The 14,269-nt window shown below is 42.3% G+C and overlaps 1 protein-coding gene across 1 annotated transcript in view; it reads right to left on the bottom strand.

Annotated features, from left to right (window-relative positions):
- Cdk19 (cyclin dependent kinase 19) overlaps positions 1–14,269 on the bottom strand; it is a 144,182-nt gene that overhangs the window by 6,214 nt on the left and 123,699 nt on the right. The window contains exons 6-11 of the mRNA XM_055615907.1: positions 13,133–13,264; positions 8,640–8,783; positions 8,409–8,478; positions 1,973–2,045; positions 1,343–1,440; positions 634–712 (exon numbers count right to left, since the gene is read on the bottom strand). Coding sequence (XP_055471882.1) covers positions 634–712; positions 1,343–1,440; positions 1,973–2,045; positions 8,409–8,478; positions 8,640–8,783; positions 13,133–13,264 — 596 coding nt within the window. The remainder of the gene's footprint in view (positions 1–633; positions 713–1,342; positions 1,441–1,972; positions 2,046–8,408; positions 8,479–8,639; positions 8,784–13,132; positions 13,265–14,269) is intronic.

Here is a 14,269-nt window from a genome sequence, read left to right on the forward strand (position 1 = left end):
GAAGGAAGGAAGGAAGGAAGGAAGGAAGGAAGGAAGGAAGGAAGGAAGGAAGGAAGGAAGGTCTTACTGTGGAGCCAGATGAATGGTGACACACCTGGGGTATAAGGCCTGGCTACATGGGGTGACTGAACTGAACTACTGGAGATGGTAACTTTTAAAATACATCATTCCCAAAGATTAACATAGTGAGCCCTGAATAGTAACACTCTCTGAAGTTCACTGTGCATCTCCAAATTAAACAGATATTTCTGTGGGGGTCATAAGGACATGGGAAATACCATTACTCTCCCCAAACAGCCAAACCCCCTTTTAGTCAGGACTCTGAAAAACAGAGTGCTGGAAAGTGGCTAATACATTCAATTAACATAAAGCAAAGAGCTGATACCCACAAAAGCACAGCAAGGTGGAGATGACACCATGCAAATAAAATGAGAAAGAACTGGGAACAGAATGGGTTACTAAGATAAAATAGGAAGTTCAGTTTAAACTTCAAAGTACAAACTTCCACAAAGAGCAAATAAACCTAAGTTAAATAACAGGTGAGCAAAATTACAGAGGTCATCAAAGTATGCCCCCCAAGTATGTCTTCACTGATCTTACTCTCTGAAAGCTAGTGCTGCATGAAGCTCATACCTTGTCGCCTTTCTCCTCCGGTTCATCTTCATTAAGGAATTCTCTTTTGGGGTATGGAATCTGGCAGCCAGCGAACACACTGAAAACCATTTAGAAGAAATACATGTCAACACCTAAAATCTTTAACTCCATAACCTTACTTTAAAGTTTTACCTTTCCTTTCTTAACTTACAGCCTATTCTCTACTGTGGCTGGTGCTTGCTGGACACCAGCAAACAGCTTCTTTTGCTCAATAAGGAAGGAGCCCTTCCTGCTGGGGGCCACTGTCAGCGCTGAGGTCACCTGCTGCTGGCCGACTCATGTGTAGAGCTCTGCACTACTTCATCAGCACCAAGCTAAACTGACCTTGTTTTTGCTTCCCCATGAAAATAAATTTTCCCTCCAGAAGAGAAAAATAAAAAGTATGTCTAATACACAGGAACCTGGAGCACATGCTTGGTGAGATAAGGGAGGGGAGGGGAGGGGCGTCCTCGGGGTGCACCACTCCCGGGTTAACCTCTGCTCTTGTTGCCTGGCAGCTGAGCTGCATCTCTTCTGCTCTGGCTTTCATCTATGAAGCTGGCATGGGCCTTTCTCTGAGATTTTCTCTGCAGCAGTCGACATGAGCAAAGCGGAACATGTCAAGCAAGTGAAGTGGCCCCCTGGCTTTCAGCAGCAGCCAACACTTTCAACTTGAGCAAAGAACATGGAGAAAGCAAGCGGTACGTACTCCAATGTTGGCAGAGGGTCCTCCTGAAAGTAAGGGTCCTGCAGAGCCTGCTCTGAGGTGATTCTCTTGGTTGGATCCATGGTAAGGAGTTTCTGAAGCTAGAGCAACAAATAAGAACTGTGACAACACACGAAAAGGTTGCTGCCAAGTCAACTACTTGACTTCTGCATTGTCTCATATGACACCAAATTCACCTCTTGCACACATGGACGTGTGTTTACAGTCAGTGCTTCCATGTGGGTTCCAGGGACTGTGGCTCAGACCCAGGTTGTCGAGGCTTGGCAGCATGTGCTCTGACCCCTGAGTCACCTTACTGGCCCTCACCTCTCCATCATATCATCCTGTACTGTTCATTGTACGATTAGTACACTATCCACATAGGCATGAAATCACCCTCAAGGCTCCTGAAAGTTCTTTTTTTCCTGATCTGAATCACTTAGGATGTCAAGGATGATTCCTTAATAGAATAAGATTTAATTTCTCAAGTGTCCAGCACTTTATTTATTTGTTTGTTTGTTTGTTTATTGCCTCCTTTCTAAAGGAAGACTAGCTGGGACAATTCCACAGGGACCAGGGACCAGAGTAAGGTGAGCACATGAGCATCAGGTCCAGGCTGAGAGAGGCACCTACCAGGAGGAACACCTTGCTGTCAGGCTTGACCTTGTGTTTCTCCATGTACTTTATGAGGCTGCTGTTGGCATACCTGCAAGGACACAAGCACACGCCAGGAGGACACGAGTTATTCATATTCTGAAAGAACACTTCTAAGGCACGTATCTTTAAGGTGTATGTGCAAACACATTACACATCACATTACACAGTACTGACACATTATGAAGAACCAGGGTTGCTAGAAACTACAAGCCGCATGCTGTAGTCACTTTGGATATGCTTACGTATAACCATCAGAGCTGAAAATACATAGACCCTGAAAGCCAGCAACTATTCTGACACACGCTCATGTCTAAGATGGCTTGCTTTGTTTCTGCTTCTGCAGTGCCAGACATCCTAAATCATGCATGGCAGGCAAGTTCTCCACAGCTGAACATCATCTCCCTATCTTTCCCCCCTTTTTATTTTGAGACAGATCTTAGTAAGTTGTACAGGCTGGCCTTGAGCCATCTTCCTGTTTCAGCCTTCTGAGCAGCTAGGACCACAGGCTTGTCACCAGGGTTAGGTTTAGACATGAGTATCAGGACATATGAGAATATTCTTACTAGCATTTTTGTAATACAAACAAAACAAAAACCAAACACCAACCCCAAACCTATAAACAAGCAAATATCCACCCACTAGGTAAATCAATTGTTACTATACTCACTGAATAAATGAAATGTCATAAATATGTAAAACTGAATGGGGAAGATAAATGACACCATTTATATAAAGCTCAAAGACATGTTAAACTGAATAAATTCTAGAGATATATCCACATACGATAAAACTGTGGGATCATAAAGACAAATCCAGAGTATCCTGTCTTCCCTCTGGGAGAGATGAAAACAGAGAGGGAAGTACCCAGAGATGGCAGTATACTTCGAAACATCCTACTTCTTAGGCTGAGAGGTGAGTGGGGGGGATTAATGTGTATTCTAAGTATACTACATACTTTACATACATAAAGACATAAACCATTGTTAGTATTTGATAATTTCCCTTTTCTTTCATTCTTTATTTTTGAAGCAGGATTGGTGCCTTTTAAGAGTATTTAAATAGGGCAGTGGAGATGGCACAAGCCTTTAATCACAGCACTCAGGAGACAGAGGCAGGTGGATCTATGAGTTCAAGGAACTGGAATTACAGATGGCTGTGAGCCGCCACGTGAGTACTGGGAACCTAACTGGGCCTGTGCAAGAGCAACCTCTTTAGACGGGCTTTGCTGTACTGCTCAGGCTGCTCTCAAGTCCATTTCAGCCTCTAGGTTATCTGGGACAACAATGAGAGAACCAGGCCTAACACCCCCCAAAATCACCAGGAACTAGTGACCCCACCCCACCCCAAGTCATAAAATTCCCTGCCCAAGGAACAGCCTGAGGATAACTACAAGAATGGGAAGGTATCTTATCTCAGGGTTGGGTACCGGTGCTGGGCAGCCCACCGCCCGTGTAGAAGGACATTTCATAGCACAGAAAATACCTAACATTCCTCAAGTCTATAGATAGCTTGCTTAATGTTACGTTAGTTAGCCAATCACTTTGTAATCACTGACGGCCCTTGCTGAATGTCATCCAATCGAGTAACTGCTAAGCTGGAATTCCCAGTTCTTGCTCAAACAAACCCCAATAAAAACCCTGCTGTGCAGTAGCTGGGGCTCTCCTCTCTGTTCCGCTGTGTTGGTGACATTGGTGATGGTGGAGAGACCGAGCTTAAGCCTGAATAAAGCTCTTTGCTCTTGCATATGTGGTGCGGCTCCTGGTGGTCTTTGGGGACCTTAAGATCTGGGCATAACAACAGCACCCACTTCAGGGACTACATTTGTAACAAGCCTCCAAGAGCACTCACCCTCACAGAAGGCAGCAGCTGAGGCGTCCGTTCACTGTGCTCTGGACAATGCTGAGCTGTGACTCAGAGAAGTCATGAACACGGTAGACACTGGGTTTGGTAATGGGAAGAGCCCTGACACTTTACAGAGAAATCAAATTTCTCTACCTGTCTTAGATCTTCTTTTCCTTCTTTTAATGATTTCCGGAGTTAATGCTGGGTGCTAGGTTGTTTCTATCACATGAAAAGCCTGGATTTGTCTTACTGCTGAATTCAACTGTACACATACAATTATAGCTTGTCTTTTTTTTTCTTAGTGTTAAAGTTAAGATTAACTGTTTATTTTCTGAATTATTCTTTTCTAAGGACTAAACAGTTTCCAAATGATATAGACTTTTAAACTATCTATCAAACTGTGTTTATTTGAACATTCAGGTTTTCAAAGTAAATCTAATTATTTCCTTCAAATGCATGCTTCCTCCCTTTTGGCTTGCTCAGGACTTAAATCCACATGTTTGCAGTGAGCTGCCTGATGCCCTCAGCCTCACTTTCTTTCCAGTGAGCCACCTGGAGTTGACACCTTAGAACAGTCACAAAACATCTATCTTTACTCTTAGCAATTTACACGCAGTGTTTTTTTTTTTTTTTCTGATAATATAAAGCAAGTTAAAATTCTTTTACTTTTGAAATACTATTTTATCTGAAATAGTAATTTCTAGATTTGTTTTCTACATACTCTGTTTTCGTTATGTAGCCCTGGCTGGCTTGGAGCTCCATTCTGTAAACCAGGCTAGCTTAACTCACAGATCAACCTTCTTCAGCCTGGCATCAAAGGTGTGTGCCACCACGCCCAGACTGTTTCTCTTTGTTTGCAGGACCTCACTCTGTGGTAGGCTGGCTTGGGACTAAGTAATCTCTCCTTCTCCAAGTGCTGAAATTCCCCATGAGCTGCTACTGTGAATGGCTTACCCGAGTAACTTTTATGTGTTAGATTAGACCCATACATATTGCAGAACTCTGGGGGCAATCTCACCTGCTGGGCCATCTTCTGTCAGTCATTATAGGGGCAAGGGTGGGCACTGGGCCATGCTTTTTCTTTTTCTGAAGACTGAAGCCAGGGCCTTGTATATGGTAGATTAGCACTCCATTAAACTACAGCCTAGCACTATGTGGTGCATTAGAAGCAGTTAATTCTAAAATTAATGAGTACTGGCAGTTGGAGAGATAGCTCAGCAGTTAAGAGCACTGGTCGCTCTTCCAGAGGACCTGGGTTCAATTCCCAGCACCCTCATGTCAACTCACCACTGTCTATTAACTCCAGTTCCAGGGCTTCTGACACCCTCACACAGACATACATGCAGCAAAACCCAATGAAAATAAAATAAAAATAAATTAAGAAAATAAATGAATAAACATATAGTATATGCCAGGGCACAGGGACGGATACATGCAATGGGGTAGAGGGGACTCCTACAGTGTGTAAAGATGTAGTATACAATGAACACCGACAAGAACAGCACTACAGGAGGCAAGACAAGCACAAAGGGGAACAATCTGGGCCAGAAGGTCAGGGAACCCAGACCGAAGGACTAAGTGCGAAGAGCAAGCAACAATCAGTATGATGAAAGTGGTGGGAAGAAAACATGTATGCAAAATTCCAAAGGTCAAAGAGAGCTGAAGGACTGTGAAACATGGAGCATCTATAATGCTAGGCTACAGAAGGTGAAACATGGAGAGGCCAAGGGATAAGTTGTGGCTTCTGTAGCCAAGGCTTGGCAACTGTTAAAGAACAGAAAGCAATGGAAAATGATGATAAAAGTGGTGCATTCATTTTGCTGTATTTATTTACTTATTTATTGAGACAAAGGTTTTGCTTATGCAGCCCTGGCTAGCCTGGTACTCACTACATCGCAGCCCAGGCTGGCCTCAAACTCACTGATCTGTGTCAGCCTCCCGAAGACTGGGCTTTGTCATCATACCCAGTTTCTTCAATCTGCTTTGCCCATGCTGGCAGTGTGCAATGAGTCAGAATGAAGAGGGGACAAACACAGCACAGGGAGCCACTGAAGGATTGTAAGGGAAACCTACTGGTCGTCTAACTATGTTGGCAAAACTGATGGCTAGAAACAGATTCAGAGCATTTCTAGAAAAAAAAAGAACTGAGTAGATTTGCTAATCATTTGGATTCTGTGAGGTAGGTGCAAGTGAAATGCATGAAGAGTGACAGGTGTGTCCCGGGCCTAGGGCTTCAACAATTAGGAGAATATGGAGTCATTTCTTACAACATGAAAGGTGCAAAGGTTTAAGCCTAAGAGGACAAACAGGAGTCTATTTCAGACGGAGATTCCATTGGTGGTTTAATAAGTGAAACTGGGGATACACTTGAGTGAGATACACAGGTTTGACAGGTCTAACCCCAAAAATTGAAATCCAAAGCATTTTTAGAATCTAACCTCCCCCTGCAAAAAAACAAAAAATATTTTTCTAGTCCAAAACTTTAGTACACTTTGAAAAAAGATATGTTTTTGTGTGTATATACATGTTTATGTTTGTGTGCATATGTGTGTTTGTGTGCCACAATATGCATGTGGAGCCAGCGAACAAGTCACATCCCTCAGTCAGGTCATCAGGCTTGAGCTCCAAGTGTCTCCAACTCGAGTCACACTCCCTGGCCCAGGTATGAGATTTGTGCGCTGTACAAACTAGGCGCTACAGGCTTAACTGGTGCTAAGCCACGGCCATCAAGGCTGTGCAGTTTGCCAGGGAAACTGTGCAGTGACACAGCAACCCAGGCGAAAAGTCTAAGATGTGTGTTACTCTGCATGACAGAGGTGACAGTGCCTATGGAAGGCTATGTGGAACAGGGTTCCCTCCTGATACCTGCTTTTCTTTCTACACCCTGTCCTGTATGAGATGGTCCTGGTAAGATGAAGGGGTCCTGTTTCTAACTTGACTGCACTTCCGGATCAGTGACAATACAAACTCCCAGGGCACTCCTGTGAGAGACCTCATGATCATTACTTGTTTTTTAATGTGTTTTAACACCACACACTTGCAATGCTTGCAGAGAGCACTAGACAATGGTCAACTGTCCTGCAGTGCTGAGACCTGAACCTGGGTCCTCTGCAAGAGCTGCAAGTGCTCTTAACTGCTAAGCCATCTCTCCAGTCCCTTCTCTCTCATTTTCTGTGTTTTGGCATTTTGGCTGCATGCACAACTGTGTACCATGATCATGCAGTGCCTACTGGGAGCCTGAAGAAGGTGTAGGATCCCCTGGAACTGGAGTTATGGACAGCTGTGAGCTGCCGGGGAGGTGCTGGGAATGGGAGGGGTTTTCTTTTCTGGGATTATCGGAAGCAGGAAGCCCCACCCTAAATGTGGGTAGCACCTCCAGGGGGCAGCCCAGATAAAGGCATGAAAGAAGAAAACCTTTTTGCCTGCTTGTCCTCACTCTTGTTGGCAAGTCTACCTCTCCTGTTGCTGTGGTATTTCTTCACCAGTATTAAAGCAACTTCTTTGGAATGCCAATATAAATGGAAGACTGGCAGCTCTCCAGGAGTCAAGGCCTTCAGTGCCAGACTGAGACTGCTAAGACATCGGGCCCATGGACTGAACAACCTCCAGATTCTAAGCCTCTCCAGTATAAGATGAACATTGCTGGGCTAACTGGACTACATCCCATAAACCAACATGCTCACATGCATGCACACGTGCGCAGGCATGCACACACTCTGTCAGTTCTCAGGGAAGCCGGGCTAACAGCTGGCCTTCGCCCTTCCCTTCCCTTCTATCAACATACATGTCTCCAGCAGTTTGTTTTATCAGATCCTGGACTACCCTGCCACCCTTCCCAGTTTCTCACTACAGCATGTCAGTCACCAGAGCTTAAAACCACAGCTGTCGTATTGGGCAGAGACCTTTCTCATATTCAGACTGCAGCTTTTCATTTTATTTTGGTTTTCAAGACAAGGTTTCTCTGTGTGGCCCTGGTTGTCTCTGTAGACCAGGCTGGCCTTGAACTCAGAGATTCGTCTGCCTCTGCTTCCCAAGTGCTGGGATTAAAGGTGTGTGCCACCAGGCCTGCCTGGCCTCTGTTTTTAAATATCACAGCCCTAAAATTGGGTATATGTTAAAATATATTCTTTAAAATACAGGCACTAACTAACATCTGAGTCTCTGGTTTAAATCTATATCCTTCAAAAGAAAAAGGAGTGAATTTTCCTGCACTAGCTACAATCTGTAATTAACATGTCTGTATATTTGTATCACGTAAGACATTCGTGCTGAAATTTACTCTCCTGTATGTATAACAGCGATGACTTCAAGGGCGTTTGTGACGGAAGGGTCTGTGACTATGAAGGGCCCTGACGACCTATCGATGACGTTCTACACTGTTTACAGCCTTTGCCTTCTCCCATGGGACACCGCAGCAGAAAGGGCAGACACCTGCCAGCACCTGCACCCTCAGCAACCCCACCTCCATTAGTGTAGGAAAGCAACTTCTGTTGTTCATGAACAACTCAGTCTCAGAGTTTTGGTTGTGTTTCCCAGCATCCATGGACCAAGAGAATCTGGAATTACTTACGTTGTTCTTCGAAAGTCTTTCTGAAGTGTTGGGTACTCTGGCATTTTTCTAATATCTTCCCAGTCTTTATCTTTAAAAAAAAAAAAAAAAAAGTTTTTAAAATTGAAAATATCTTATTAAAAGTCTTTTTTTTTTAAGTTTAAAAATAAACAAAAACTTTATGCATACTTTTATAGAGGACCACTTTTGAAATATAACTCAAAATAGCTATTTAGAAATGGCAAAAATTACCTGCAGGAAACCCCATGACACTAAATATTCGATCTAGTTGATCATGATGGAAAGGATTGCTTGTTTTTATGTCCTCCTGACGACAGTGGAAAATTGGTTCTGAAGTCAACAGTTCAGCAAATATGCAGCCTATTGCCCATATATCTATGAAAAGAAAAACAACTGTTTATACAAATGCATTCATTTCCTTAGTTACAATTCCCTGATAGAACTCCAAAATACATACAAAATACGCTTAAGTAGAGCAGTATGTAAAGTCTAATAAGCATATTAAGGAAGCATACAGTGGCTGGTATGTAGTTCAGTTTGCCTGGAATGCACAAGGTCTTAGGCTCAATCCAGTACCACAAAACCACAGGCCACAGTGTCACACATCTGTAATCTCAGCCCTTGAAAAGTGGAAGTACCAGAAGTTCTAGGTCACCCTCAGCTATACCAAAAATTCAAAACCAGCCTGAGACACAAGAGATTCTCCCCTTAAATAAATAAAAATAAGATTTACATAGAGCCAGCAAGATGGCTAACGGCATCGGCCATGCAAGTCTAGTTTGATCTCAGGATCTCACACAAAGATATGAGAAGCCAAACAATGGATTCTTTCTTGGTGGCAGTTTGAAAGAACTCATTTTATAGCCAAGGCTGGCCTCAAACTCTTATGAATTTTCTGCTTCATCATTCCAACTGCTGGTATCCCAGGCTTGTGCTACCATACTTGACACAATAAATTTCTTTCCAAATGTCAGCACTAATTTAATCACCGAAGCATTTATTCGATCATTTAACAGGCCATATGATACTCGGATCTGATTGGATGAAAACAATATTATCATCAGCAAGCATAAGAGTTTCTTTAATCTTAAGTCTACAGAGAGAGCAGAAGGACTGTGGAAAACTCAACTTCTGCCTGCAAAACTACAAAAGTCCATTTCTCCAAAATTCCAAGTCTAGAAGTTAATAAGCTAAGTGAGTATCTACAAGTGCTGCACGACACCAGTGAGACACATTCTATCTTAACATACTCCCTTAGCTGTCGCCTCACCACTACTGAAACCTTCAGGACTGAGCATGTACGTAGCTGGCGTGTAGGAGCTACAGTTGTGGCTGGATACTGTCTGGCTGCAGAAGACCCCAGGCTTGATCCCACCAGCACTAAAGTAGTGGGTTACTTAAATGACAGTTTTACTACTTAACGTTGCTAATGTGTGTCTGTACTTAGGCTTTTTATATTGAAGACATAACTTATATTTTAGGACTCTATATACCTATAATGTTTTATATGCATAAGTCAATTAACTTCTGAGATATATTCACATTTGTCCATTTTGATAAATGGTATTTAGTAAGTATAAGTAGATAATATTGTTAGTAATATGGTATGATGTAGAAAAGAATTAAGTTTACCACAAGGCCAAATACAACATATCCTGAAGATAAACTACAGAAGCAAATAGTTTAATTATATGCATTATCTAGAATTAGTGTCAGTATCTCTCTTTTAAAACAAACTGCCCAACAGAAAACCATGTTGTAATGTCTCTCTTCTCTGACCATTCAGATACTTCTCTTTGCAGATATAGGCCTTCTGGATAGTGGGAGACAGCCTTCAGTAACCACTGTCCACCACAACACCATCTACAGGCTAGAAAACATAATCTAATCTTCTTTAATGATACAGCCAAGGTCATCATCGTGACCATCCATCAGCACCATGCAGTAATATTCTGTGTCTACTTTTAAAATTCTTTCCTATCCTCCACACCATGCTGTCTGACACTCATCAGTTTTCTTCCTCCTTGCTGCTTTTAATACACTCAGTGACTATACTGCTACTCTAAGTTGCTAGTCATGTTAATTCCTGATTGGTCCTTTATTCAAAGGACAGAAAGCAAAATCTAGACTTCCTTATGAACTTCAGAGAAGCAAGCAGTGTTAAATTGTTTCCTGCCAACACTATCTTATAATTTTATATTCCCATCTAGCTCTTTCATCATTTATACTTGTTTCTGACATGAACCAGGTGAGAATGAGTGAAAACTATGTGTGTGTTTATAAACATTGTTATGAATATATTTTAAACCCAAAGATATCTGATTTGGAAGTTATTCTTTATCCTATCTTAATAATCTGTATAGCTTCCAATGTGAATGGATAATTAGGACCTGACTAAAACTGGCGATGATGATTTCGTTTTGGAGATGAGCTATGGTCTGGCTGCATAGCACAGGCTGGCCTTGAGCTCACTCACAACCTTGCTTGCATCTGCATCTTCCCAAGCACTAGCATTACAGGTATAAGCACCTACTAAGTAATTACGTTTTTACCTCACGTGCTAAATCTCACTAACTGAGCAAATAAGTTGCAAGCTGGTTAACATTCAAATCAGTTCTCCTTAGAAGGAAAAATAGTTGATTTTTAATTCATGGCCAATTACATTTATTAAAAACAATGCAACAAATATATAGCTACAACAAGAACTCCACCACATCTATTTTCCTACAACTGTGCTTCTCAAAGACTGCTCTCCAGTGTGTAAGGCGCGTAGCACACTGCCAGGAAGGTATGTGAAAAGCACTGTATGCATAACACCAACTTGGGTGAGTGTGGCGGTTTGAATGAAAGGAACCGCCATAGGCTCCTATTTGGACACTTGGTCCCCAGTCGGTAAAACTATTTGGAAAGGATCAGGAGGTGCGGCCTTGCTGGAGGAGGTGTGCCGCTGGCCCTGTTAGTTCTCCCAGCCTTGTGGGTCCAGAAGCAAACCTCAGCTAAAGCTACAGCATCCTGTCTTCCCTGCCTTCCTGCCCGATAGAAGGCTCCCCACACCCTGACCATCATGGGCTCACTGTGAGCCCAAAATTAAATTTCTTACTTTTCTAAGTTGCTTTGCTCACGGTATTTTTATCACAGTAATTAAAAAGTAACTAAGGCACGGCAGAAAACAATATTAGCAGGAAAAAAACCCCAAAAACTTCTGGCTAAATATTCCTTTTCTTAATGAGAACTCTCCCTTTTTTATTCTACTGGTTGTAGGTGAGGGCCAGAACACATGGATTGCTACTGACTCTACACCCTCTACCAAGCATGCTCAGTCTCCGAGTTGCAAGAATACCAGGATAGCTATCAGTGTGGCCCTATGCACTGATGGGTGACAAGATCATGTTACACACTGTAATGCCACCCTCCCTATGCCCTGAGTTATATACCATCTTGTCTGTTTTAAGATCCTATTAATTCCCAAGTAACCCTTCCCCACACACTCTCAGACTTCTCCCCTTATCTTCTGCTGCTTTCTGAGTTATCTGAGAGACTGCTCCCAACAGTTGGTAGGAAAAGACCTGGATAACAAGAAAGCAATCCCATTCGATTGGAATACAAAAGGGTGCTGGTTTTTAGCGCTCAGTCTTGGAGCCACCCCAGGCACTCCACTGATGGCATGGCTTCCACAGCCTCTGATCTGACTGGACACGAGCTAACATCACACTCACATTCCTCAAACACACTTGTCCCAACAATTCCGAGGCCACTAGGCTTTTGCAAACGTTTAGTAATATTTACGAATATTTTACACTATTTCAGCACTATGCTACAGTCTTAAGTATTTCTGGTATCTGGATTTTGAAGAAATCAGACCTTCTGATAAATAAGGCACTGTGATTTTTACCCATGAATCAGCTAGGAAGCTAACTGCATCTTCCTAAATACAGAAAGCACACTCACAGCGCTTTGAGTGTACAGCATGTTTAGAAGCTTGTTAAACACATACAGGATTGTGTTTCCTGTGGATTTTGAGTAACAATATACTCTTAGCGCCTCTGTTAAGCAGAGCGTAACAACAGCCAATGTGATCAGCGCTCTACTCGCAGCAGGAGACAGAAGCTTTAAAGAAAAGGGATGAAGTCCCTACAATCAAGACGCTACAAGCCCAGACCTTTAGGCCACTGTTTACTCTCTCCTTGTCTTCTCTTTTTCCTCATGGTAAAGAAATCGCCAGAATCAAGGAAGATTCTCACCTGTCAGCCCCTACCAATAGCTGAGGCTTCTCAGCAGTAAGGCAGTAAAATCTTGGAAGTGTCTGTTGTAAAGAAGACCATTAAATTCTAACAAACATGTTTATAATCATTCTTCTTTCTCTTGCTCTTTTTCCTTCTTGGTAGTCTGGCAAGTTGCTGAGCAAAGTATTTCCTGTATTTGCTGTATTTCCTGCCTGAATGGACAAATTCAGGACAAATTCCCATTCTGCAGACCTAAGCAGCAAGAGCTGGAACATTGCACCATGTCTTGGTTAGGACACTCGGAGATGAGCTTTTCTCCAGCATGACACTCCTGGCCTGATTCTCTTTTTGTGAAGACAGTTCTAACTCTTTCTGATTCTTCATATCAACAGCTATGTGAGCATAAAGGAAGAAGTGCGTGTTCTTTCCATATACACTGTCTTTATTATGAACTAGTTCACATTTATGAGGGCTCAGCCTGTCAACCATCTCAGCACTTACCGATGGCCTTTGTGTAATGCCTGGCACCAAGTAAAAGTTCTGGAGCCCGATACCAAAATGTCACAACTACTGGATCCAAATCTGCGAGTGGCTTTAGAGGAGAATTGAATAGTCTGGCAAAACCCATGTCAGCTGAAAAATAAAATAAATATATATAACTCAATTTGACATGCTATAGAGCCATGCAGAAGTTAACCTTTCAAAGATGAATGTTTCCTCTGAAACGGCACACTGGTTAGGAACTGTTTTGTTTATCTATACTAAGATGGAGGTTACTATGCTGTCTGCTTTACTGACCAAGAAACTAAAGCTTAAAAGCACTGGCTTCTGAGAGCAGAAGAGGTAAGCTCAGAGTTGGAAGCAGGACCTGAGCCTAAGCATCAGATCGCTGGCTTTCAGGTGCAGTGAAGAGTCTAAACAGTCTTGTTTAGAGACTGTGCACCTAACCATCTGTAATTGACTACACATCACTTAGTTCAGGATGAACAGCACCGGCTGCTGCAAACTGGGAGGGCTGAATTACAAAAGTGTCTCTGTCCAACTCTGTGTCCAGTGACAGCATAATGGAGGCATAAATTGGCTACAGAGGAGCAATCAGAGCATGCAAAACAGAAATACTACATTGGGACCTTACCCCTAGAAAGTATATTGTAACAGCCATCATACACAATCCCAAGAACACACATAAAACATAATAGGCAATTGCTATAAAACATAGGAGGCAATTGCTATAAAACATATCATGGATAATTGCTACAGTAATTCACTTAACAAAGATATACACAAAAGCTAACTAACTTAAGCATTAGGGGTACATAAAACTGGCATCTGTCACTATAAGGTTCTAGAGATCTATCGTATTTCATAAATAATTATTTTGTATCTGTAAGATACTTTACAATTTACAAATGGCATTTATATATATCATACAACCTCATATCACCTTCATAAGAACACTAGATTAGTATTTTGCCTCTCACTTCTGAGGTGGAACACCCAAAGCCAAAGCATAATTAAATTACTTGTTCACAAGAATACTAAGCCATCCTTACGCAAAAAAAGTTTTTTTTTTAATTTAGTAGCCATATTCTGTGTGTGTGTGTGTGTGTGTGTGTGTGTGTGTGTGTGTGTGTGTGT

Source organism: Psammomys obesus, unplaced genomic scaffold (assembly GCF_907164565.1).
Source record: "Psammomys obesus unplaced genomic scaffold, mPsaObe1.curated_primary_1811, whole genome shotgun sequence".
In the NCBI taxonomy this organism is placed as follows: Eukaryota; Metazoa; Chordata; class Mammalia; order Rodentia; family Muridae; genus Psammomys; species Psammomys obesus.